Source organism: Phalangium opilio, unplaced genomic scaffold, assembly GCF_054372755.1.
Source record: "Phalangium opilio isolate 3A_F unplaced genomic scaffold, DU_Popi_V2 ptg000013l_1, whole genome shotgun sequence".
Classification (NCBI taxonomy): Eukaryota; Metazoa; Arthropoda; class Arachnida; order Opiliones; family Phalangiidae; genus Phalangium; species Phalangium opilio.
Window position 1 is genome coordinate 13,760,939 of NW_028324148.1, and position 26,575 is coordinate 13,787,513.

General features: G+C 40.2%; 3 protein-coding genes across 7 annotated transcripts in view; 1 reads left to right on the forward strand and 2 right to left on the reverse strand.

The window, feature by feature from the left end:
- The window catches only part of rg (A kinase anchor protein rugose), a 165,267-nt gene that overhangs the window by 17,351 nt on the left and 121,341 nt on the right, over positions 1-26,575 (forward strand). For 2 of the 5 annotated variants that reach the window (XM_089864700.1, XM_089864703.1), the window contains exons 13-24: positions 743-998; positions 2,066-2,158; positions 3,819-3,927; positions 4,021-4,102; positions 11,789-12,105; positions 12,687-14,884; positions 15,596-15,749; positions 15,810-15,990; positions 16,063-16,298; positions 16,415-16,522; positions 18,040-18,331; positions 18,406-18,485. In XM_089864700.1, coding sequence (XP_089720826.1) covers positions 743-998; positions 2,066-2,158; positions 3,819-3,927; positions 4,021-4,102; positions 11,789-12,105; positions 12,687-14,884; positions 15,596-15,749; positions 15,810-15,990; positions 16,063-16,298; positions 16,415-16,522; positions 18,040-18,331; positions 18,406-18,485 — 4,106 coding nt within the window. The remainder of the gene's footprint in view (positions 1-742; positions 999-2,065; positions 2,159-3,818; positions 3,928-4,020; positions 4,103-11,788; positions 12,106-12,686; positions 14,885-15,595; positions 15,750-15,809; positions 15,991-16,062; positions 16,299-16,414; positions 16,523-18,039; positions 18,332-18,405; positions 18,486-26,575) is intronic. The other 3 variants (XM_089864702.1, XM_089864704.1, XM_089864701.1) reach the window with 2 other exon arrangements.
- On the reverse strand, positions 20,286-23,055 carry LOC149709346 (cytochrome P450 2U1-like). Its single transcript, XM_089864711.1, has 5 exons — positions 22,930-23,055; positions 22,082-22,337; positions 21,615-21,802; positions 20,599-20,784; positions 20,286-20,339 (listed from the first exon to the last, which is right to left on the reverse strand). Exons 1-4 carry the CDS (start codon positions 22,973-22,975, stop codon positions 20,612-20,614), a joined length of 663 nt encoding a protein of 220 aa, XP_089720837.1. The 5' UTR covers positions 22,976-23,055; the 3' UTR covers positions 20,286-20,339; positions 20,599-20,611.
- On the reverse strand, positions 23,093-26,005 carry LOC149709347 (cytochrome P450 18a1-like). The gene is made up of 4 exons (XM_089865005.1): positions 25,414-26,005; positions 24,831-24,955; positions 24,665-24,771; positions 23,093-23,404 (listed from the first exon to the last, which is right to left on the reverse strand). The coding sequence occupies exons 1-4, from the start codon at positions 25,662-25,664 to the stop codon at positions 23,093-23,095; spliced, it is 795 nt and encodes a 264-aa protein (XP_089721131.1). The 5' UTR covers positions 25,665-26,005.

The following is a 26,575-nucleotide window of genomic DNA, read 5'->3' on the forward strand; positions in this document are numbered from 1 at the left end:
CCATACCAAAAACGTAGGGCTACGACAAACAGGGGCCAAGTAATTAAGCAAAATGTTCAAAAACATACCCCCCTCCATAGGAATAGCATTACACTAAAGTTTGGAGGCTCATAACTCTGGTTATATTAGAGATACGGGGATGCCCTTTGAGTATGTTATAGTCCTATTTATCCCCCATCTAACCATACCAAAAGCGTACGGCTACGACAAACAGGGGCCAAGTTGTTAAGCAAAATGTTCAAAAACATACCCCCCTCCATAGGAATAGCTTTACACACCCAACTTTGGAGGCTCGTAACTCTGGTTATATTAGAGATACGGGGATGCCCTTTGAGTATGTTATACTCTATAGGCCTTTCGAAAATGGTTTATTTGGCCAGGGGGATTTTGTTGACATGTATTGTTCGCCACATGGTATCATAAGGGAGGGTTTCTTCTACTAATTATAAAACAAGGAAATGCCTACGAATTAGGCCTTTCTTTTAAGATATGTTATGTTATGTTATGTTAACTGAACTTTACCGTTAACATAATTTGTGTCAATTAATTACTACACGTTAATAATATAGGTTATAATGTATATTTCAAACTGAATGCTCGACTAAAAACTTCGTTTTTTTGGCTTTTTGGGAGTAAAAAGTGATCTGTTGCTTTAGCATTAACGCTGATTTAGTGCATACATTAGTTAGATCACTTTGCCATATTATTATTATTATTTTTAACCCTTTGACTTTCCTCAAAGTAGCTATTGTTGCAGATGGACCGCGACCATGCGAAAGCGACATTGGGACCATTCGGGCCTACATTCTACTCTTCCTAAAGCAACTAATACTGAAAGGGAATGGCATCAAAGAAGATGAACTTCAAAGTGTCTTAAATTATCTGACCACGGTCCACGAGGATGAGAATCTGCATGATGTCTTGCAAATGCTAATGTCACTGATGTCCGAACACCCTTCCTCTATGGTACCGGCTTTCGACGTCAAGTATGGTGTCAGGTAATGGACATTTTGTTTTATTATTTTGTGTATTTTTCTTGAATGACCTTGAAATATATGGGAGATAATCTGGAAAACTCGGGGAAATATATGGGGAAAACTCGGGGAAATATATGGGGGAAAAGCTGGAAAACTCAGGGAAATATATGGGGGAAAAGCTGGAAAACTCATGGTAATGTATGGGGAAAAGCTGGGAACTCATGGAAATGTATGGGGAAAAGCTGGGAACTCATGGAAATGTATGGGGAAAAGCTGGGAACTCATGGAAATGTATGGGGAAAAGCTGGAAAACTCATGGAAATATATGGGAAAAAACCTTCAAAATTCAGGGAAATATGGGAAAAAACCTGGAAACTCATGGAAATATATGGGAAAAACCTGGAAACTCATGGAAATATATGGGAAAAAACCTGGAAACTCATGGAAATATATGGGAAAAACCTGGAAACTCATGGAAATATATGGGAAAAAACCTGGAAACTCATGGAAATATATGGGAAAAAACCTGGAAACTCATGGAAATATATGGGAAAAAACCTGGAAATCTCAGGGAAATATATGGGGAAAAACCTGGAAAATTCAGGGAAATATATGGGAAAAAACCTGGAAATCTGAGGGAAATATATGGGGAAAAAACCTGGAAAATTCAGGGAAATATATGGGAAAAAACCTGGAAAACTCAAGGAAATATATGGGAAATACACCTGGAAATCTCAGGGAAATATATGTGAAAAAACCTGGGAAATCGGTTTTACATAAGTCATATGAACCCTGCATAAGTAACTCCAGGGTCACGATCGTTTTGACCTTCCTAGACCTGTTCAAGGTCATGATGACCATTTTCCGATTTCTTTTACACTTTAAACCGCTTTAACTGTTTTTAAAGGGTATTGATAATTGTGATTTTTAAACACGAGTGATCTGCATGATTATTTGAACACAACAGTGCACAAATACATTGATCGCGTAATTGTAAATTAATTAGGGGTTATGATTTTTCTCGACAGCTATTATGTCATTGAAGAATATCAAACTTGTCTTTTGACCAAAATTTTTTTTTCATCAAGGACTGTCTTCAAGTTGATGGGTTCGAGTAACGAAACCATAAGACTGCAAGCCCTCAAGTTGCTTGGTTATTTCCTCAGTAGAAGTACCCATAAGTAAGTCTTAAGTGAAACTTTGGACAGTTCAATGAGAGACCCGTTTTCAAGGAAAGGGAGGAGCCATATTACACTATGTCGCTATTACGTAAAGGTCCGTCCACACTATGGCTTTTTTTCGCGTCGCAAGCTACGTAACGCTCGCGCGTGCGGTACGTCGCTTCGTTCGGATCGTTTACACTACTGAAATTCGCACCAAAGCCATGCTCGCAAGGCCTTGCAAACCTCGCGAAAATCTTTGGCGTGCCAAAGATTTTCGCAAGGATTGCAGCCTCGCAGCCAATCAGAGGTATCCTGGTTGGCGCAGACGCCGTGTATTCGAGATATTTTCACGAAAACAAATATGTCTCCGGTTAATAGGCCTAGTGTTTCTCGTAAACGAGTGGAAATCAACAATTATTTTCGTTTTTATTAATAAATCACCTTAATAGCAAGTGCACGAGAAGAAGGATATGGGTTCGCGAAGTTTTTGCAGAGAGAAAGAGTTGGTAATTACCATCATTTAATTCCAAAACTTCAGTTATATAAAGAGCTTTATGATGATTCCCTATATGTTCAATATTGTTGACTAACCCCCTTCTCAGTTTGATTATTTATTAAGGTCTAAAGTTAACCCGGATATAATATTCAGCCATTGAAGCTCTCGGATATGCTGCGAAGTTTGTCAAAACGAGGGCGTATACCTTAGCGAATTTCTATAGTGTAAACGATCCGAGCGAAGCGACGTACCGCGCGCGCGAGCGTTACGTAGCTTGCGACGCGAAAAAAAGCTTTAGTGTGGACTAACCTTGAGAGGTTGGCTCCAGTACGTCGAGTTCTCGCGAGTCGCGCGCTTCAATTTGAAGTTTCAAGCAAGGCTTAGCAATTATTCACTTTTACGTGTAATATTAGGCCTAAGCCTTTGTTTTTCGAAGTGGACACGTGGTCAGTAGAGCCCAAGCACTTTTACGTGTAATATTAGGCCTAGGCCTTAGTTTTTCGAAGTGGACACGTGGCCAGTAGAGCCCAAGCACTTTTACGTGTAATATTAGGCCTAAGCCTTAGTTTTTCGAAGTGGACACGTGGCCAGTAGAGCCCAAGCACCTTTACGTGTAATATTAGTTCTAAGCCTTAGTTTTTCGAAGTGGACACGTGGCCAGTAGAGCCCAAGCACTTTTACGTGTAATATTAGGCTTAAGCCTTAGTTTTTCGAAGTGGACACAAGGCCAGTAGAGCCCAAGCACTTTTACGTGTAATATTAGGCCTAAGCCTTAGTTTTTCGAACTGGACACGAGGCCAGTAGAGCCCATGCACTTTTACGTGTAATATTAGGCCTAAGCCTTAGTTTTTCGAAGTGGACACGTGGCCAGTAGAGCCCAAGCACTTTTACGTGTAATATTAGTTCTAAGCCTTAGTTTTTCGAAGTGGACACGTGGCCAGTAGAGCCCAAGCACTTTAAATTAAAATACTGAACAGTGGCCACTTGAAATGGTTTATCTTAGAAGGTTTTTAATTAATTTAGTGGCCACAGGGCCAGTAGACCACTGCCTTATTTCTCAGCCTGGTCTTAACCCTATCTCAAGCAGACGATATCATACCCCCGTCCCGTCCCTCACCAACCATTTGAAAACGGGTCTATTGTTAGGCAAGTCAACTAATGTCGCTTTACGACTTGACTTAGACGCAAACACGATGTAATGAGTCCTCATAACCTGTACATGCTGTTAACCGAAAGAATGCTGTTACATTCCGATTATTTGACCATGCCAACATACAACGTTTTGTTTGAGGTATGTTTTTATGTTATTCTATCGGATTTATGTTTTAACTGTTGACAAACAGGTATTTTAAAGGTGGTAGTGTTGTTTTTGGTTTCATTGCAGATTCTAACTGAACACATCTCTAACCAAATTCTGTATGTCAGACATTCGGAACCAGAATCGCATTACAGACTTGAAAATCCAAGTAAGACTAATTTTTTTTTCTTTTTTGGGGTCATTATCAGGGGTCAGTATCTGATTAATCTGGGACTTTAATGAGGTTTACTTGGGACTGTTGGGGTCATTGTTAATGAGGTACGACACTTGTACATATGAATGTCCCCTCTGGTGGACACGGGGTAGGAACCCGGACATGTCGTATCATGAGAAAATTATATATAGCTCCCTATAAGTCTGAAGCGTAGTACAATTTCATATTACAGCATTTTCTTACAAATTTGGTGCTTTTACGCTTTTGGGCCCCTGTGGGAGGGGTTGTGATACTACGATAAAAGGGGCGCGAAATCACCACGTGGTCCTGGAATGGACCTTTTTGATTTTGAGTCGAAAAAGCTCTAGGACATTTTTCCCCCACAAGGGATTCCCCCTCTCCGTTAACAAGTTGCGGAAATTGGAATAGTGTTTTACGAACAACCCCTTAAAATTAACTTAAGAAACTCGTCGGCATTGCTGATTTAATGAAGGGGTCATCCCTAAAACACTCCAATGTTCGTAACTTGTGGCAAAATGTCATCACTTATAGAACAGCATTTCATTTGTCCCCACAAGGGATTCCCCTTTCCGTTAACAAGTTAAGAACATTGGAATAGTGTTTTACGAATGACCACTTAAAATTTACATTAGAAACTGATTGGCAATGCTGTTTTAATGAAGGGGTCATCCCTAAACATTCCATTGTTTTTAACTCGTGGGAAAATGTCATAGAAGTTATTCATTTCCCATAGAACCAACCAACTGTACTTCGGTTTTATAATTAACCTTTATGAAACACATGCTATAGTGGATTAAAAATAAGACTTACATGAAATGTAAAAATATACCTTCTTTGACCATTCAGTTTCGTTGACCGAAAAATACTAGCGAGTTTTCTTCAAAAATATGTTCCTTAATTAGATTTCCGCCGCGCACTTTCATCCTAAGAAATAGTTGACTAAACATTAAATAAATCCATAGGGCTAAAGATAATAGTTTTTCGCGCACTGGTTATTATTCTTATTATTAGCCTTAATATTATTATTCTACGCACTGGTTTACTATTCTTTTTAAACCACGCACTGGTTAATCTTTTTAAGCCTCGCACCGGTTAAACCTTTAAACTTCGCACTGGTTATTATTTTTTATAAACTTCGCACTGGTTATTATTTTTTATAAATTTCGCACTGGTTATTATTTTTTATAAACTTCGCACTGGTTATTATTTTTTATAAACTAAACACTGGTCGTTATTTTTTATAAACTAAGCACTGGTTATTATTATTTTGGTAAACTACGCACTGTTTAATATTATTTTTTTTTAAACTACGCACCGTTTAATATTATTTTTTTAAACTACGCACCGGTGATTATTATTATTTTTAAACTACGCACTGTTTAATATTATTCTTTTTAAACTACGCACTGTTTAATATTATTCTTTTTAAACCACGCACTGTTTATTATTATTATTCTTTTTAAACTACGCACTGTTTAATATTATTTTTATTAAGCTACGCACTGTTTAATATTATTCTTTTTAAACTACGCACTGGTGATATTATTATTCTTTTTAAACTACGCACTAAGGGACTTATTCCTAAAATTGTAAGCGAATTCTAACTAGGTCTAGAAGTTGCTTTACTGTAAGGAAAGTTTATGTTGGGGAACGTAGCTAGCTAGAATCGTCATCAGATAAGAATTTTCGACTGATAAGAAAAACGGGAGGGCAGTGGGCTAGTGGCCACACAAGGCAGTAATGGGGTGTAAGGGGTAAAAATTTGCAGGTGTCCCTCCGGTTTATGGGGGTTCGAAGTGGCGTCGCGATTTCCTGGAAAAGCAAACAGCATCTTTATAGTCCCTCTTTGGGGCAAGCTACTTTCTTTAGGACGGGTTAGGGGTTCTTACTGGGGGAGGGGGTCAAACTGGTTAGAACGTCTTTTTGCCTGGTTCCAGCAAGGAGGAAAGAGGTAAGATGGAGTGGTATTGATGAAGGGCCACCTGCGGCAGTGAAAGTCTCTCAGTGTACCTCACGCATGCTCCTACCCTTCGTTAGGCGATTGTTAAGTGCTGCTGCGTAGCGCCATTTCATTTGTATGAGAGCTAGCTTCTATTGTTATGACCAGGAGTTCATACCGGAGTGATGAAATGAGCTCTAATAGTGGCGCGCATTTACCGACGCGTGACGTTTCCGCGATACCTTTACGCTCTCTAGTGGGAGAATCAAATACTACCATAGGAATGTGATTGAAAGCGTGAAAAGCGACACCTAGCGTTAGGGGCGGGGGTAGGCTCCGGAATAATAGGCCAATCATAGATCCTGTTACAAATTTGAAATTATATCGTCTGCTAAACAGCTGAGATCGGTATTGCAATGGAAGTAAAATTATTTACTGTAGTTAGTTTATTAAGTTTCATTTCACACCAAATCGCAATGTACTGGCCTACTTACCTTCGGTTGGAACTTTGACTAAGCTTTGTTCAAAGTTTTTAAATTTAATTCTGCCTCCAACGTTAACATTTTGTGCTTGGCTTGATTTGTAAACAACGCCAAGGCTTAACTCGGAAGGCGTACTAGGTTTAAAAGAAGTAACTTGAACGGTTTGAGTAGACTGACTTTTATACTTTACTGGATCTTCTCTTAGGTAAAAGTTGCACTGCGTTAACTTATTTAATTTAATCTTATCCCTAATTACGTACGCCATGCCGATAGTCCGATACCGACAACTTTAACCCTAACAGCTGATTTTCCACGGTATCCGAGCTCAGCTCCCACAAAACTATAGAATGCTAGCCTTTTTGCTAGGTAGACAGGCTTCTTTAGGGAAACCCAACAAGACAGAGAACGGGTGAAGATTTTTTCTATTGCACTATGAAGCCAGTAAAATATTAGTGTCGCCAGTCTATGTTAGTTAGTCTTTACAAAAACAAAATGTAAGAAGGCTTTCGATTGGTCAGAGCAGTTCATGTGATCAAAGCTTTTTTACCCAGAGTCCCTTGGAAGAAATGAGAGGCGAGGTTAGTAACCGGTAAGAGCTTCCCACCCCAAATTTGATTTTAGAGACGAGGAGAGAGGTTTTTGTGACGTCAGGCGTCTACAAATGCGAATTTCATAGCCCGCGTGTTATGTATTTCACTCCGGTATGAACTCCTGTTATGACAGAGGGGGCGTCCTTTAAGATTCCGTTCCGTACGACCCTACCTAAGCGACGATGAGGATGCAAGGAGGACTTCGTTGCCGTAGCTTAAAGATTGGAGTGGAAACCCCCATACCTATAACGTTGCCTCTTTGTCCCCACCTATGGAACGGCAATACCGCATCGAAGTCCTCCCAGCATACTTAGCGTTTAGGTATTGTAGTAAAGGACGCCCTGTCTTGAAAATTTAAGCAATTCTTTTACAAAAATAATGCGCTACGTGGCAGCACTTAACAATCGCCTAACGAAGGCTTAAGGGCATGCGCGAGGCACACTGCGACTCTGGGAGAGTTTCAGTGTCGTGGGTCGCCCATCATAATTTCAACACCACTTTACCTCATTTCTCCCTGGCCGTTGGTGGGGGTGGGGGTACGGACTTCAACGTTATATTTATGGAGATGACGACTCCATCCCTCTCTCCTCCAATATTCCAGGAAGAATTCTTTCGCCTGGGCTTCGCTTTGGGGATTATGGTGCAATACTTATTTTATACTGTACGCGGGCCTACATTGTATAGCCTCTCCATAAGATACTGATCTTTCTTTGCCTGTCAGTTTGATATATGTCATAGACCTTGTGGCTATTTTTAGAAACCTTGAAACTTCTTTTGTTACTATTGTTGGGGAATCTTTTTTAAAGGAAAAGTCTAGCCCAACTTTTTGAATTCAGTTAGTTCAGTTGGCGACATTGTTATGACGTCATCATAGTCACACACACTCGAGTTATTTTATTAATTCCTTATTACGATTAGGAAATGTTTAGGATTTTAAATTTCTAATAATAGTTTAAGCTAAGACCATTAACAACCCCCGGGACTGGCAACGCAATAAGATCCTCGTATTGAAGTTTCCGCCTCTAGGAGTTACGGCTGCTTTCGCGACAAGGGTGCCACCGAGCGGCAACGGATAGAAACTTATAGGGTGTACAGAACTTCCGGTTTCGTATATCGCTTAAAAAAAGAAATAAGATCGTCTTCTTCTAAATTTGGAGGCCGAGGCCGCAACGGTTTAATGTACAATTATGATAAAATAGCAAAATAATATATCGCTAAATTAGCTTGATATCTGCATAATGGTAGTTAAAAATATATGTACACGCTAACATTTTCATTCTCATCTGCTTCGTCGTGATCCGCCATTTTTAAATAGCAAAGAGAGGAACCTGTAAACCGGAAATTCGGTACACCCTAAAAGTTTCCTCAATATACCGCAAGGGTCGCTAGGATCGCGCGTAACAGAAAGCCACGAAAGGTAGAAAGCTTGCGTTGCGAGTCCCGAGGGTTGTTAATGGTCTTAGGTTTAAGTAACTTAATTATGAGCTACTAAATTTTTATTTTAAGTTATCAAAACTTATTAATTGTGGAAATTAAATAATAATACTAGGCTTATCCTTTTTTAACATAAGTTCTATAAGTTCTATAAGTATGACCACTCTGAATGAAAAACAAGATTACCTTTAACTTAGTTAATATTTTACTAATTACAACAAAATTTCGTAGAAGCAATTAACTACTGGTGAGGCGTAACTATAAACAGCATTTATCAATTTTCCCATTTTCACTCAGTAACAGGGTTCGAATAAAATAAAAAAATAAAAATAACCACTGATTTTACTGGATTTTTACTCACAGAAAAAAACCCAATTAAAACCCATCACTGAAATCATCAATTTTGTTGAATTTAAATTCTAGAAAAAAATTATGGAAAAGTCAGGGAATTTTAAAAGTTTCAGCCAAGTCAGGGAATTTTAAAAGTTTCGGCCTAGTCAGGGAATTTTAAAAGTTTCAGCCAAGTCAGGGAATTTTAAAAGTTTCAGCCAAGTCAGGGAATTTTAAAAGTTTCAGCCAAGTCAGGGAATTTTAAAAGTTTCAGCCAAGTCAGGGAATTTTAAAAGTTTCAGCCAAGTCAGGGAATTTTAAAAGTTTCAGCCAAGTCAGGGAATTTTAAAAGTTTCAGCCAAGTCAGGGAATTTTAAAAGTTTCAGCCAAGTCAGGGAATTTTAAAAGTTTCAGCCAAGTCAGGGAATTTTAAAAGTTTCAGCCAAGTCAGGGAATTTTAAAAGTTTCAGCCAAGTCAGGGAATTTTAAAAGTTTCAGCCAAGTCAGGGAATTTTAAAAGTTTCAGCCAAGTCAGGGAATTTTAAAAATTTCAGCCAAGTCAGGGAATTTTAAAAATTTCAGCAAAATCAGGGAATTTTAAAAATTTCAGCAAAATCAGGGAATTTTAAAAATTTCAGCAAAATCAGGGAATTTTAAAAATTTCAGCAAAATCAGGGAATTTTAAAAATTTCAGCAAAATCAGGGAATTTTAAAAATTTCAGCCAAATCAGGGAATTTTAAAAATTTCAGCCAAATCAGGGAATTTTAAAAATTTCAGCAAAATCAGGGAATTTTAAAAATTTCAGCAAAATCAGGGAATTTTAAAAATTTCAGCAAAATCAGGGAATTTTAAAAATTTCAGCAAAATCAGGGAATTTTAAAAATTTCAGCAAAATCAGGGAATTTTAAAAATTTCAGCAAAATCAGGGAATTTTAAAAATTTCAGCAAAATCAGGGAATTTTAAAAATTTCAGCAAAATCAGGGAATTTGATTTTAGCGGGTAAAATTTTAGGGTATAAGTGTTTATTGAAAGAGTAATGAAAGTTTCTCCTCATCCTAATCTCTTATATCTGGGAGCACGGCAGTGCTCCCAGCCAAGTCGAGCACTGACATCCTTTTCTCGAAGCAACTCGTGGCACTTTTAAGCCCACTGTAACTTCGTGATGGGTACAGGTAAAAGTCTGAAATTTTGCTTGCCGCGAGGACTGTCAATCCTAGCTATAGTTTCCAAATTTCAAGTTCCTACCCTATATAGTTTTCGAAATATCGCAGGTGAAATTTACCTTATTTTGTCACTCACTCACTCACTCACCGATCATCAAAATTCTAAGGTACTTCTAGGGGAGATAGAAACTTAAAATTCATGATTTAGTTTTCATTTATTTTATAAAGCACAGAAAAATTAAAACATCCCGAAATTTTTATAAAATTGTTCTTTAGTTCTTTATTTTAAAACTAGATGGCGCTGCCGTCTTTTCAACAGAAATAGTGTGTGTTCTTGATGAAAGGACGTAATGGTCCAAAGTTAACTGAAAGTTAACCGAAAGTTAAATATATATTAAAGCTAATAGGAGTAGTAGTTTAAAAGAAATGTGTCGTAACTGATGCTACATTCTTATATTAGGATATCGCGTACAACCTTTATTGCATATTCTCTGCGGGTCGAAAGGGGTAATTCAGCGTAAATATGCACAAACGTTAGCGATTATATTGGCAAACGAAGTACCACGAGAGGGTCTTGTTTTAATATAACTACCTATGTATAACGAGAGGGTCTACAAAAAGAAGTGAGATCCTATGAAAAACATTAACATGTACAAAAATGGGCCAAGCCTCGCTCGTGCCCTTTCCGCCGTAAAACGTTCTGAGATCCCATGTAGAGCCAAGTCTGCCTTTTGTTCTCATTCAATCGCCAATTGAACAATTATGTTATATATTAAGTCCTTTTCCTAATTAATAACCAATATTCTTTGACTCTATCATTATTATACATCTTTGTTCGTATCAAAAATATCGTGACTTGGCAAGCGCAGGTAATTACCTTATAATCGTGTACATAAGGTTATTCATAACTCGCCTTATAAACTTGTGCATATCCCCTCGACCAAAAACGATTTAGTGAATATCCCCTCGACTTCCTTTTAATATTACTTACTTGCGATTGCCAAGTCACGATATTTTTGATACGAACAAAGATGTATAATAATGATAGAGTCAAAGAATATTGGTTATTAATTAGGAAAGGACATAATATATAACATAATTGTTCAATTGGCGATTGAATGAGAACAAAAGGCAGACTTGGCTCTACATGGGATCTCAGAACGTTTTACGGCGGAAAGGGCACGAGCGAGGCTTGGCCCATTTTTGTACATGTTAATGTTTTTCATAGGATAAGTGTTTATTGAAAGAGTAATGAAAGTTTCTCCTCATCCTAATCTCTTAACACAGAAAACTCTAGAGCAATCCTTAAAAATGCTGTCTAGAATTGTTTTTGTAAAGTAAATGCCTTTAAAAAAATCTCTTAGACTGTTATTTATAGTTAAAATGCTTCTTATTCATTTGTAAAACTAAATGTAGATCGAGTTTATTTAATTATAAGCACTTAAAATGTGCTGTAAACATTTACACTTTCGGCCTAAAAAGGACAGGGAAAATCTCAGAAAAGTCAGGGAATTTGGTTCTGAAATTTCCGTCGCAACCCTGTAAAAACCAAATAAAGCCGGATGAGCTGAGCTTTTTTCGACAAAATCTGTCATTAAGTTACATTTTTGATTCCAAAATTGATTTCCCATAGAACTATAACACTATCCTTTAATTACCCGCCTGTGTTACGTATTTTCTTAATACTTAATTGTCAATTTTGGTTGGCGTTTTTCGTAGTGATATTAAAAGTGGTGGCGACGTTGATTCGTCAGTCGAAGCAAAACGAAGAGTTGTTGGAAGTGAAGAAGTTGTTTCTGTCGGATATGACTCTTTTATGCAACAACAACAAAGACAATCGGCGGACGATTCTCCAGATGTCTGTTTGGCAGGAGTGGTTGATCGCCATGGCTTACATTTTGCCCGCCAATCCTGAGGAACAGAAAGTCTCCGATATGGTTTACTCCCTTTTTCGAATGCTCTTGCACCACGCCATCAAGTACGAGTACGGAGGATGGAGAGTCTGGGTCGACACCCTGGCCATCGTCCATTCCAAGGTAAGTCCAACCCTATCATCGCTCGGGCCGGTGTGATTTTGTTGTTGAAGTTATCGAAGATGTCGGTAAATTACCGCTAAATACCAACTACAATTGGTTAGTACTTACGCGAGATTACATTACCTATATAAGGCCGAATTGTAAGAAAAAACGCGCTGCTTCATCCTCAAATAGTCCTGGATCATCGCGAATGTCTTTCGGTTTTGGGTCCAAAATGATCGCGAACATCTTGTAATTTTATTCCCTGAATGTGCTCAAAAAGGTCCCTGAATGCCTTCAAAAAGGTCCCTGAATGCCCTCAAAAAGGTCCCTGAATGCCCTCAAAAAGGTCCCTGAATGCCCTCAAAAAAGTCCCTGAATGCCCTCAAAAAGGTCTCTAAATGCCCTCAAAAAGGTCCCTAAATGCCCTCAAAAAGGTCCCTAAATGCCCTCAAAAGGGTCCCTAAATGCCCTCAAAAGGGTCCCTAAATGCCCTCAAAAGGGTCCCTAAATGCCCTCAAAAGGGTCCCTAAATGTGCTCAAAAGGGTCCCTAAATGTGCTCAAAAAGGTCCCGAATTGAAACGATTTAATGAAATTTTAGGTTTCATTTGAAGAATTCAAACTCCAATTTTCCCAAATGTACGAACAATACGAACAGAGGCGCAGCGATCACATAACCGATCCCGCCATTAAGAAACTCAAACCCATTAGTACCATATCGGGATTAGACGCTGCCACCGCGGCCGCCGCTGCTGCTGCTAATTCCACCGTCGTAGACAATGTACAACCTCACGCGGCAACCGACGAAGATAGTCGTGAAAGTGTCAAAAAATCCACTGTAACGATCGAGGAAATTGTTAACAATGAAGTTAAAACCCCCGAGCAACTGGAACCGCAAGCGGAAACTGATACGAAACCACCGGAAGTTGTTGAACCAAATGAGGTTGTTGAAAACCAAGAAGAAACTGTGGTTAATGTCACTGCTACACCTGAGACGGTAACGGAGAGTTCTGTTGAAGAAAAACCATCGGTTGAGACAGTTGTCACTAAGGACGACGACAACCAGGCTGTTCCGGTAATTGAGGAAGTTGAGACTCAGTCCAAGTCAGAATGTCCAACTGATGTTGAGGAATCTCCGGTTAAAGTTGTGGAAACCTCAACACCGGAAGTTGAATCAAGTAAACCGGAAGATGCTAACGCGACAAGTATTGAAGCTGAGAAAGAATCGTCTGCTAGCGTTTCTGTTGTTAAAGACGATGAAGAGACAGTTAATTCGGAAGTAACTTCATCCGAACCTACGGAAGATGCCGCCGATGTAGTTACAACTGAAGATACGAAGACGCCTGATGTTGAGGTCATCCCAAATGAAACTGAAACTGATTTGGCATCAAAATCAGAAACAACTGATGATGGTCAAGTGGAGGATGAAAGCAAAGTAGTCGATGCTCAGGCAGAAGACATTGATAACCAATCGAACGAGGAATCTAACGTTACTTCCGAAGCCAAATCAGACGCAGATACAGACAGATCCGAGGCTGAAGGTAAATCTGACGCTAAGTCGGACACGACTGATGTCAGGTCAGAGGCCGATACTGACGCTGACACCGATTCCCCGAGTCATAGTAAGAGTAGTAAATCAACTACGTCCGAATCAGAAGAGACCAGCGAATCAACAGAGGGTTCTAAGTTAGAAGAACCCAAAGCGACAACTGGTTACGACTCCGAGGGGTCCCTACGCGATTCTTTAGACACCAAAGTCGACAATGACCTATTCCATGACGCCATGGAGGAAAACCTAACCCTGGATTCCGAGGATGGCGAAATGAAGACCGATTGCGCGTCCAGCCCGGATGTGAAGTCCGAATCTGATCTACCCCAAGATCAACCGCCGTTAGTTGAACTACCCAATGAGACCTTGCTTGTAAATGAACTCAAGACTGATCTCGACCCGACTAAGCTCGAACTCGAATTGGAAGCACCTCAGTTGCTAGCTGATTCCCCACCTGAAGAACGGGAAACTTTACCATCGAATGATCCACGAGAAAGCGAGATTCATAGCATGTTGGGAAGTACCAAGAAGAAACGTTTGAAATCGGAAAGTTCCAAGGAAACTGAGGAAATAACGGAGGAAGACATCGGAAGTCAGGATGTGGATGATAAACCAGCATTGGAACTACCCACCGTATCAGGTGCTTTGGAGAAATTAGAGAAGACTGATGAGAATGAGAATAAAACTGCGTCAGCGTCATCAGGGGAAGTTGATGAGAATTGTAATAGCGAACAAGATCCGGATGTGCAAGTACCCCAACCGGAAACGGTGGTACGTCCGCCGGAAATTATGACAATTGCCGGATCGATTGATAGTAAACCCGTTCAGTTAACTAACGGACATGGTTTAGAGGAAACGCTGAATTCCGATACTGTTCTTAATAAAAACATTACCGGGGAAGTTGACGGTTTAACTATTTCGACGCATAGCAACGAGACTGAGTTCGGGGGATCGCATTCCGAAGCGGATGTGGCGCCATCGCGAAGGGCACGCAGCGCGACCGCCCCCAAACGTAGCTCAACAACGAGCTCGAGTAGCGCCACACATCGACCCAAGTCAGCTTCCGTTTCTTCAAACCCGAGTGGAACGTCGTCGTCCCAAGGGAAATCCAGTAACGGGAGACAAGTCTTCACATCAGGACCCACCAGGCCTCCCTTTAGGATACCTGATTTTAGGTGGTCCTTTATTCATCAGAGGCTGTTGTCCGATCTCCTGTTTTCGCTCGAAACGGATATACAAGTGTGGAGGAGGTAAGTGTTTAAGAAACCTTATTCCCGATACGTTTGCCGAGGCTTAATTCGCGATTTTAAACTGAATGATCGGGGTTAAAATGATACATCGTCTGCTTCAGAGTAGAGCGTTTCAATATTATAGATTTGTCAGTTAAAAATTAAGCTTTGAAGCAAGGCTCGGCTGTGGTTTAGTTTAATCAAATGCCACAATGTGCTCGCATAATCTTTCCGGTGGAGTTGGATGACCCTCTAAGAGCTCTTAGCAAAGACTAGTTTTAGCTCCGCCCTCGTTGACAAGTTCTGATTGGTTCCTGGCTTTGGTAAGGTAAAATGGGTGTGTAGAGCCAAGAATGTTGTTGGTGGGATGTGTAATCTAAGGAAAATCGACCCGCTAACTGTGGAACGACTTAGGTCCGGTGGTACGTTAGAAAGTGAGGAAAGAATACACGGAAAATGGCGGGCGGTCTTCCTGATTCGTCTGACGTAGACCGCCACCGCCCGTCATTTTTCCGAGTATTCCTCACCCATTTCTAGCGTTCCACTGGACCTAAGTTGTTCCACAGTTAGTACATCCTTGGTAGAACATTAGCTAGAATGTTAGAGGAGCCACAAGTGCCGACATTTGATTTAAGCCTAGGCACACGAGTTAAACAGAAAGTTACATTCAGAAGTTTCAATTGAGATTTCATTTAACGAATTGTTATTGGTTCTTTTTACTTCCGCTATTAGCCACAGCACAAAAACTGTCATAGATTTTGTAAACAGTAGTGAAAATGCCATATTCGTAATCAATACGGTACATTTGATATCGCAATTAGCCGATAATATTATCATAGCTTGCGGTGGACTCTTACCTCTTCTCGCCTCTGCCACATCTCCTAACGTAAGATGTTGTTGGCAAAGGCTTATCCCTAAATCTAACGCGTCTAATCATACATTACAGCATGAACTTGACGCGATAGAGCCAACTCAAGGTATGGCTATTGAGGTGGCAGTCGCGTTCTTGCAACGATTGGTCAGTATGACCGATGTTCTAGTTTTTGCATCGTCTCTGAGCTTCAGCGAACTTGAGGCCGAGAAAAATATGTCCAGTGGTGGAATCCTAAGGCAGTGCCTGAGATTAGGTACGCTAAGCCTTGCCTATTTGTGTTTTGACGCGTCATCGCCCAACAATGCCTTATTTGACATCTTTTCAGTTTGTACCGCTGCAGTTAGAAACTGTTTAGAATGCCGCGAGCGCAGCCGTCCCCAGACTCCTGTTCTTCTCCATCAACAACAACAGCAGCAACAACAACATCACAACCATCCACATCAGTATCCCCCCAATAGTGGTGGCTCTACCACTTCTTCATCCTGCCACAATGATCCTGCCCTAGGACGACCTTCCAATCCCATCCATGCCCTTATAGGAGGCGTTCAGCCATCTGCTAAGGTATGATGACGCCACCTTAAGAGTGACGCTTCTTTCAGGGATTCGTGTTGGTGTTAAGGACATCATCGTTGCCAAGAAGGTAAACCCTAATGGTGGTTTTGTTGTTGTATTTGCAGAATATAGTGGAGAACCTTGCCGGTCAAAATAGCCCAATTAGAGACCCTGAGAAATTGCTTCAAGACATGGATGTAAATCGACTAAGAGCTGTGATATATAGAGATGTGGTAAGTGTCTTTGTTTTATTTTCGGTTTTTCTTTTTTTATAAAGACCCGGACTTTGATAGGCTTAAAGCGCGGGAAAATTATGGAGAGCGTAAAAAGCGCGGGAAAATTATGGAGACTCTCCATAATTTTAGAAATAAGGATAATTTTTAAACTAGTCCTTGGGACCAGTGACCCCCTAGTGTCCTAAATAATAAACTGGTCTCCGGTGTGGTCCCAGCCTTTGTTCTCCTATAGATTTGCAATTAATAAACTGGTCCCGAGGACTTTTTGAATTAAAAAACTAGTCCAAGCAATTAATAAACTGGTTTTGGACCAGTGGACGTGTGCTATTTCCATAGATATATATACGGGTCTAGATACACTTCCCCTCTGTTAGGCCCTTTAAAAAATGCGGAGGTGAGAACTAGCAGTCGACGCTTTACGGCTTGGGAATTAGATCCAAACGCCATCTATTGAGAGTTTCAAGAAACAAAAAAACGAAAAATTCGAATATGGAAAGCGCGGGAAATTCAAATTAGGCTTAACTTTTCAAATAGCTTTACGTATTTCTGATCTCCTTTATACGTGTAATTATGTTCTTAAGTGAAATAAATAGTTTTTATGTAAAAGAAGTAGTGTTTTTAATGAAATGTTAGTGAAATAAGGCATTAAAGATGGTTAACAGTTGTTCTTATTTACAAAATGATTTGCTTACGAACAGAATAAGAGGACCTCCCCTTCAGATTAGGAAATAGTTTTACTTTGAACAAACATTCGCTTAAATCTCTTTAAATATCAGCTGTTATTGCAAAGCATCAGCACGCCCGCTGGCAAAAGTTATTTGTCGAATTTTTTAGCTTTCAAAATTCAGCGATAGATGGCGCACTAGGTATCTTCCCCCGGGAAAATCGCGTCGACTGCTAGCTGTCATCTCCGTATTTTCCCCGATTCAGTAGGGTATCTAGACCCGTATATATATCTATGGCTATTTCTAAGTCTGATGGAGAGCCGTAAAAAGCGCGGGAAAATTATGGAGAGCCGTAAAAAGCGCAGGAAAATTATGGAGAGCCGTAAAAAGCGCGGGAAAATTATGGAGAGCCGTAAAAAGCGCGGGAAAATTATGGAGAGCCGTAAAAAGCGCGGGAAAATTATGGAGAGCCCAAAAGGGCGGGAAAACTATAGTGAGCCCAAAAGGGCGGGAAAACTATAGTGAGCCCAAAAGGGCGGGAAAACTATAGTGAGCCCAAAAGGGCGGGAAAATTATGGAGAGCCCTAAAGCGCGGGAAAACTATAGAGAGCCTTAAAGCGCGGGAAAATTATAGAGAGCCTTAAAGCGCGGGAAAATTATAGAGAGCCTTAAAGCGCGGGAAAATTATAGAGAGCCTTAAAGCGCGGGAAAATTATAGAGAGCCTTAAAGCGCGGAAAAATTATAGAGAGTCTTGAAGCGCGGAAAAATTATAGAGAGTCTTGAAGCGCATTAATCATTAACCCAAGTGAAATTAATGTATCTCGAATTTGTTTTAAATACCATTTTAGGACGAAACTAAGCAAGCCCAGTTTCTGGCTCTGGCTGTTGTCTATTTCATTTCTGTTCTGATGGTCTCTAAGTACAGGGACATTTTAGAACCAGTTCCTCTGGCATCTAGCAACAATGGGAGTAACAAACCCCAACAGCAATTACAACAACAACAACAACAACAACAACAACAACCCAACAATCAAATGATGAACAATCCCGACTCTAGTCGCCGCTCAATACCACCCTCGTCCTCGGCAGCCACCTTAAGCGTCACCAATGGCCTGCGAACTAAAACTCTTAACGAAAATGGTACGCCATTGCAATCCCAAGTACTTTTCTAATACTGTATGATTGCAATGGAAATTATATTTTTGTCTTTTTAGAAAATTGTAGTCAGTCCAACAACTCACTTGCTCAAGATGGCTCCACCGAGTCTCAAAATTCCTCTCCTTCCAATAATAATGTAAGTACTTACCAATTCAAAGTCTTACCGGGGTTTCCGTGTGTCAGGGAAAAACTTCTTGGGAAGTTAGGGAATTTATAATTGGACCTGGAAGGTCAATGTAGAGTCGGGTATTTTTTGAAATTGACTTATAAGTTCATGGAATAGTCTGGAATTTTGTAAATGGACCAAAAGGTTCAAGGAAGAGTCGTTTTTTTAAAAAATGGTTAACTAAGGTCATGGAAAAGTCGGAGAATTTATAATTGGACCAGAATGGTCTAGGAAGAATCGGGTATTTTTTAAAATGCGCCAATAAGGTCATGGAAAAGTCGTGGACTTTATAATTGGACCAGAAAGGTCAAGGAAGAGTCGGGTATTTTTAAAAAGCGCCTGTAAGCTCATGGTAAAGTCTGAAATTTTATAAATTGACCAGGAAGGTCAAGGAGGAGTCGGATATTTTTAAAATGGGCCATTAAGGTCATGGAAATGTCAGGGAATTTATAAATGGACCAGAAAGGTCAAGGGAGGGTCGGGTATTTTTAAAATGCGCCAATAAGGTCACGGAAAAGTCAGGGAATTTACAATTGGTCCAGAAAGGTCAAGGAAGAGTCGGGTATTTTTAGAATGTGCCAATAAGGTCACGGAATAGTCAGGAAATTTACAATTGGTCCAGAAAGGTCAAGGAAGAGTCGGGTATTTTTAGAATGTGCCAATAAGGTCACGGAAAAGTCAGGGAATTTACAATTGGTCCAGAAAGGTCAAGGAAGAGTCGGGTATTTTTAGAATGTGCCAATAAGGTCACGGAATAGTCAGGGAATTTATTATTGGTCCAGAAAGGTCAAGGCAGAGTCGGGTATTTTTAGAATGTGCCAATAAGGTCATGGAATAGTCAGGGAATTAATAAATTGTCCAGGAAGGTCAAGGAAGAGTCGGGTATTTTTAAAATGCGCCAATAAGGTCATGGAAAAGTCAGGGAATTTATAAATGGACCAAAAGGTCAAGGGAGGGTCGGGTATTTTTAGAATGTGCCAATAAGGTCATGGAAAAGTCAGGGAATTATTAAATTGTCCAGAAAGGTCAAGGAAGAGTCGGGTATTTTTAAAATGCGGAGATAAGGTCATGGCAAAGTCAGGGAATTTATTATTGGTCCAGAAAGGTCAAGGCAGAGTCGGGTATTTTTAGAATGTGCCAATAAGGTCATGGAATAGTCAGGGAATTAATAAATTGTCCAGGAAGGTCAAGGAAGAGTCGGGTACTTTAAAATGGGCCATTAAGGTCATGGAAAAGTCACGGAATTTATAATTTGACCAGAAGGTCAAGGAATAGTTGGGTATTTTTAGAATGTGCCAATAAGGTCATGAAAAGTCAGGGCATTTATAATTAGACCAGAAGGTCAAGGCAGAGTCGAGTATTTTTAAAATGTGAAAATAAGGTCATGGAAGAGTCACGGAATTTATAAATTGACCAGAAAGGTCAAGGAAAGGTGAGACATTTTTAAACTGGGTCTGGGAAATGTCATTTAATTTAATTTTGGTTGAAAAGGTCATGGAAAGTTAAGGAAGTTCAACAGGGTTCATAGAAACCTGGAGTACCTGGAAATGTCAGAGAAATAAAACGTTGACCAAAAATCGGGGAAATTTATGGTTTATAGTTAAATTTAGAGAAGTCAGTGAAATTTGAGGCTTGTGTAACTCCCGGACTTATTAGGTGGGCGTGAACCTGGAAATATCAGGGAAATTTATGGGAAAAAACCTTGAAATATCGGGGAAATAATTTTTTCAAAAGTTGTATGAACACTGAATATGTTGTTTACTAAAATGAAATTTAATATTCTTATGCAAGAATATTTTTATTAGAGATTAGAGTACATGTTTAGATATGATCAAAAACGGATTTATGGGATAAGAACGTCGGAGTTAGCGAATTCACTCCCCATCCTCGCATACTTTATTGAGAAACTTCGTCTGCTTATATTTTGACTCCACCCACAAATTCTGTATATAGCTACTTCTAGAGATCGAATTTGTGGGTGGAGTCAAAATATAAGCAGACGAAGTTTCTCAATAAAGTATGCGAGGATGGTACTAGAGGCTAAAGCTACGATCCGACGTTCTTAGTGCATAAATCCGTTTTTGATATGATTTGTATTATCGGATTTCCACTCGTACTACGGGATGAATGGCCATTTCGTTTATGACTGTGTAGCTATCTAGAGAAACGCCTTTTTCAGATGGTAAAAATCTGAATTTTTGTAGCAATGAAGTCGTGAAAAGGAAGGTTTCAACTTCAGCCAATTTCTCCCCAGGACAAATTCGTTTACCTATAAGTTAATTAATGTAGAGCTTTAAAGTAGAAGTATATAATACTTCTCTTCCTCGAGAGAAGTGTACGACCACCGCAAAGTGGGGTGGTAATTGTATCATGATTCTTACCAACATTTGAACTGGGATAGATTTAATTTTAGAAGAGGGAATGGAGAACAGTACTAGTAATGTGGGCGCGCGTCAAATCCCGGACGGACCCCCTTTCACGGGACGGAATAAGAGGCGGATGGGTCATAACCACAGAGGTAAAAAGGAATCACTTATTTTTCGCCGTCCCCGTCGGTAACGTCATCAAAACGTAGTTTAAGTGCGCCTATAAGATAATGTAAACTTTTCTTTACGTGTTGGAGGGAGGGGCTCTATACTGGGTGATCTATGAGTCGGACTGAAGTAAATACTAACCGTTAGACTCCATTCCTACTTCTAAAATTAAATCTATCCCTGATCTGAACTAAAACATTTGGAGTGCACAAGGTTACTTTAACCGGATCACATACGCGATAAATAGTTCCCTCATCATTACTCTATTAGCCCTTAACTATTTGCCAAGGCGCATGCGCTTGTGGATCAATTTTTGTCCCACGTCAAGACAATCAAGGTTTGTGGGTTGATTGCTGACGATTTAGTGTAGAATTCACCCTAGCATGGTGTGATAGTTACCCATCTGAAATTTGATGAGCGGGAGAGCAAACAAAAATGGTGCCATGAACCCGGGAAGAATCATGTTACGTAATTGAAGTATTAAGAGGATGTAGAGTGTCACCCTTCTTCTATTATCCCCTTCTGCTATAAGTTAATTAAAATGAAGTCGCTGTTATATAATTACCATGTCCAAACGAGACGATGCGGTCACGGTTTACGATGGTTTTTAAATCTTTGGATAGGAATCTTTCGGGTCGGAAATTCTCGGGGTCACTCCAGAATTCCTTGTCGTAATTGACAGCCCACAAATTGGTGAATAGGACAGTTCCGTTTTTTATTTTGAATCCGCAAAGTTCAGTGTCCTTCGAAGCCCTAAAAGAAAAATATTAAAGCATGCAAGTTCTGGCTGTGGCTTAGTTCAAACAAATGCCACTAGATGCTCCCATAATCAAGGAAGGGGTGGAGTCGACTGGCCCTCTAAGGTTAGCAAAGGCTAGTTATAGCTCCACCCCTGGACGTTAACGAGTTCTGATTGGCTCCTGCCTTTGGTAACGGTAAAAGTTGTATGTAGAAGATAAGCCTGAATGTTGGGAGTGTCATTTGCTTTAAGGCGCGGGACACTGTTCGTTGGAGGTCAAATTGTGAACTTACTGATGAGGGTCATTAACGCAGACGAGGGTTTTGTATCGGATCACTTCGTAGATAAGGGCTAGGACTAGAGGCAATTGCTCCCTGTCCTTCCACTCGACTTGCTTGTCCGTTCCTAATACTTCGATGATTTGTTTGTGTATCATGTCCTGTAAGAGTTGATGTTGCGCCAGCAGAAGTATCGTGAATTCCAGCGTGCTACGCGTCGTCTCACCGCCCGCCATTAAGAACAATTGACTGTTACCGACCAATGTCGCTTCTACAAGTTATTTAAGGCTTGTCAATACGTCCTACCATAAGTTTGTAAGTGATATGTTCCTTTATGCCAGAATAGTGTCAGTCCCCTTCCAGACCATGGCACAGGGAACAAGCCGTGAATAGGCTCATAAAGTAGCAGATGCTAGCTCTAGTACCAAAAATTAATGTTTGGATCGCTAGCTTCATGTACTACTTTCTCTAAACCTATGACGTCAAGAAGCTCTTCCCTGATTGGTTAGTTACTGTAGGCGGTTGAGCGGAGAGTGGTTGGCTTCTAACTTTACGTGTCGTTTACAGCCAAAGGCAGAGAATTGTTAATTAAGTTTACTTTTGATGCTAGTTCATTAACGACTAGAAAGAATTGAAGTCCTACATTCGGTGGTTAATTTTGCGGGACTTTGATCTATTCCTATTTAGTCTGCATTACTAAGCCTTTGACAGCAGCGCCTCACTAGGCGTCTTCGCTTTACCTCGAATCTCTGACCTCCCTCACTCACTTCTTGACAAGCTCTCAGTAACCCGTAACAAACTTATGGAACATATCTTTTGATACGTGGTGTATGTCATAGCGGCCATCGTGACCATCATCTTACCGTCAAAAGCTGGATTGCTTTTGCTTTCGTTGAGATAGTAGTCCATGTAGTCTTTCTTCTCCTCGTCGGATTGTTCTTGAAGCTTTCGATGTTCGTTGACTTCTTGGCTGTAAAAGTGGACACCGATTACGACACAAGATATTCAATTACCCTGATCAATTACTTACAGTATAGCGTTATGGTGCTCTCTCATCACTTCTCTCTTTTTTGCCAGCGTTGAGCTGAGTTTTTGATAAAGTCTGTCTAAAAATGGGAAGAAAAAGACCATTCTAACTTCTTCGAAGTAACTAAAGAATGCGTGTTGTAATTTGGTCTGCATTGCCAGCATTTTGTCGCTTGTATCGTAAGTTTTCCCGTAAATTAGTGACGTGATGATATTGTTGATGGCTGGACCCAGAATATCTCTCACGTTAACGTCGTTGCCCGACGAAGAAGTCCGTCGCTTGAAACCTTCCACACACGCCAAGATTTGTTCCTGAACATAAAACGCCCTAGCTCAAATCATATTGTTGACTAGCTGTTAGTGTTACCCGCGGCGTCAGATTTTACTGATTATTAATATTTTTGTTACACCCTAGGAGCGAAGGCACTCGGCGTTGCCCGTCAGCCCGTCGAGATCCATTTTCATTATTACTTTTCACGCGGACATTATTCCATAAAGGAGGGGTTTTTAAGTTTTTGGCCGCCATTTAAAAAGATGGCAACAAATCGAACCCAAAAGACCATTCAGCCCGTCTATAGGTTAAAGGGAACCAGTGTACTAAATATTTGCGAAATCGGTTGAAACGCGCGGACTTGGTTGCATAGAGAATATTTTTTTACATTTCTGGGCGCAATTTATTAAGATGGCGGCGGATTGGAAAATGTTTATCTTAGTACGCGCCTACTACTTATGAGTAACGTTCCTGCTAATTTTCAGCCATCTAGGGAAAGCGGTTTGGGCTGGGCGTTGATTGTCAGTCAGTCAGTCAAGACTTTGATTTATATGGATATAGACAAAAACGGATTTATGGGATAAGAACGTCGGATCGTAGCTTTAGCCTCTAGTACCATCCTCGCATACTTTATTGAGAAACTTCGTCTGCTTATATTTTGACTCCACCCACAAATTCGATCTCTAGAAGTAGCTATATACAGAATTTGTGGGTGGAGTCAAAATATAAGCAGACGAAGTTTCTCAATAAAGTATGCGAGGATGGGGAGTGAATTCGCTAACTCCGACGTTCTTATCCCATAAATCCGTTTTTGATATAGATAGATATCAAGAGTCCTCACACCCGGAGTTAAAGGGGCTGCCCGGACCGTGGGACAAACGGCGATCTTCCCCATAGAGCTTAGCATAGCGGGTGGGTAAAATAGGAGAGGGGGTCGGTCAACCCCTTTAAGTACTAAAGTAAGACTTTCCGCCATAGACTAGTGTCGTTAGATAGCGGGTTAAAGGGGATACAGTACGCGCCTAGTAGGGAGATGACACTGAGCTGAGAAATAGAAAGGTATGATGTTTGCATACATACTACTGACACTACTCTATAGAGCTATCTCAGTTGTGACTTCAGTGCCTAGGTTAAACGTCACGGGCTTAGCTTTGGCAGTAGGTGGCCACCTTAGTTCTATGGGCAAATAGCATGGGTGACAAACAAAATTTCCTTGCTGAAGATGTCCAGGGTATAAACCCTTACATCGAGGGGGCCATGGACTTCTCTCAATATTAACAACCCAACTTGCGCTATCTTACTTGTATGCTCTCCTCGACTTTCAACTGACTCAAGCCAACGTTGCGCAAAGTACTCGTGAAAAATCGACGGTGATCTTTCCAAGGTTGACCACTCATGTTACCAATATCTAAAGTTGGAAAAGGAACAGTTGGAACGTGGTCATCCAACATCGCTTTGCTAACTTACGTGGTACTTTATCGTCCCACGCGAAGAATGTTGGAGGCCTTCCGCTAAGTTCGTCCAATTTTCCCATTTCTCTGATTCCTTCAAAGCTGTTGATGACAACGGTGTCAAACGTTCCCAACCTCAAACTAGAAAAGTCGAACCAAAAGTATATAAAACTTCTCTTCTTCGGGGGAAGTGTACCAAACACAAAGCGGGGGTATAATTGTAACATGATTCTTCCCAACATCTGAAGTAAAACATTTGGAGTGCACAAGGTTACTAAACCGTATCAAATAGTTCCCTTGTCACTACTCCATTAGCGCTTAACTATTTTCCAAGGCGCATGCGCTTGTGGAATAATTTTTGTCCCACGTTAAGACAATCAAGGTTTGTGGGTTGATTGTTGAGGATTCAGTACCACCAAACAGTTGTAATAGAATTCACCCTGGTACGGTACGATGCCCATCTGAAGTTTGATGAGCGGGAGAGCAAACAAAAATGGTGCCATGAGCTCGGGAAGAATCATGTTACATAACTGAAGTGTTAAGAGGATACAGAGTGTCATCCTTCCTCTATTATCCCCTTCTGCTCGAACTTAAGTCACCTGAATATGGGTCCGTATTTCTTGCTGAGTTCGTAATAAACTTTGTGCAAATCTTTGCCCATGATGAAGGGCAGGTATCCAACGATAGGTAAACCTCGAGGACCCGGTGGATAAGGGGGGCCTCTCCGGAAGTACGACCATATTTGGGAGGCCAACAGTAATGTAACTATAAAGACCAATGCCGTGCCGCTGTAAAGCGATTGCGACTTGAAAAGTTCCACTAAAGATTGCAGTATTTCCATGACCGCCATGGTGTCGATGCAAACTCTGTCTAGTGTTGTTAGAGTCTGCCAAAAATAGAGCCTTCGAAGCCTCTAAAAGTGTCTGTTTATCGCTGTAGTGATTGACGCTATCAAGACGCGAGGAAAGGTTAAGGTAACAAAACAGATTAAACCTCAAAAGAAAGACCTTTTTCTAAATATGAAAGGAATTAAATATTAAAATTAAAAAGAATAAATGAATTCTTATTACAAAATAATTAGCATTTAATTAGTCTTAAAAATAATCAAGGACTACTGCCTCGCCATCCGCCAATGATTTAGTGGCGTCTGCTAAATCGAACCTACCTTACCCTTACCTATCTCCGCCTGAGAGAATTCAACCAATCCCGTAGGGCTAAGATGTTCAGGATAGCAGTCGGCATAGTAGCCCTCAAGGCCGTTCTTTTAAGGTTTATTATGTTATGTTACCTGAACTTTGCTTTAAGGTGATTAGAAATTTATCTTGTTTATGAATGTCCGAGGAGAATATCAAATTAACGTTATGTTTATAATTAAAATAATTTTCATATTAGGCTAGCCTAGATTATTATACGACTGTCGTTCCGGCGTTATATGCAATCAAGGTTATGTAGATATATATTTCTCCCGCTGTAGCGTTGCAAACTGAAAGTTCTTCTAAACTTGACTTCGATATATGGTATGTTTTAAGTCAGTACTGTGCACAGCTGTGTATTTTACAATACATATACATATTCAAGTACATGATCTGTAAAAGTTAACGGTGTTGTTGTTGTGCTATAAAATGAAGGCTCAAAAACAAGTCCAAATATAATGTTGACGGAACTTGAATAATTTTTATAATGCATTTATTCAAATGTTATTATACATTTAATCAGAAGTATATAATACTTCTCTTCTTCGATAGAAGTGTACCACCACAA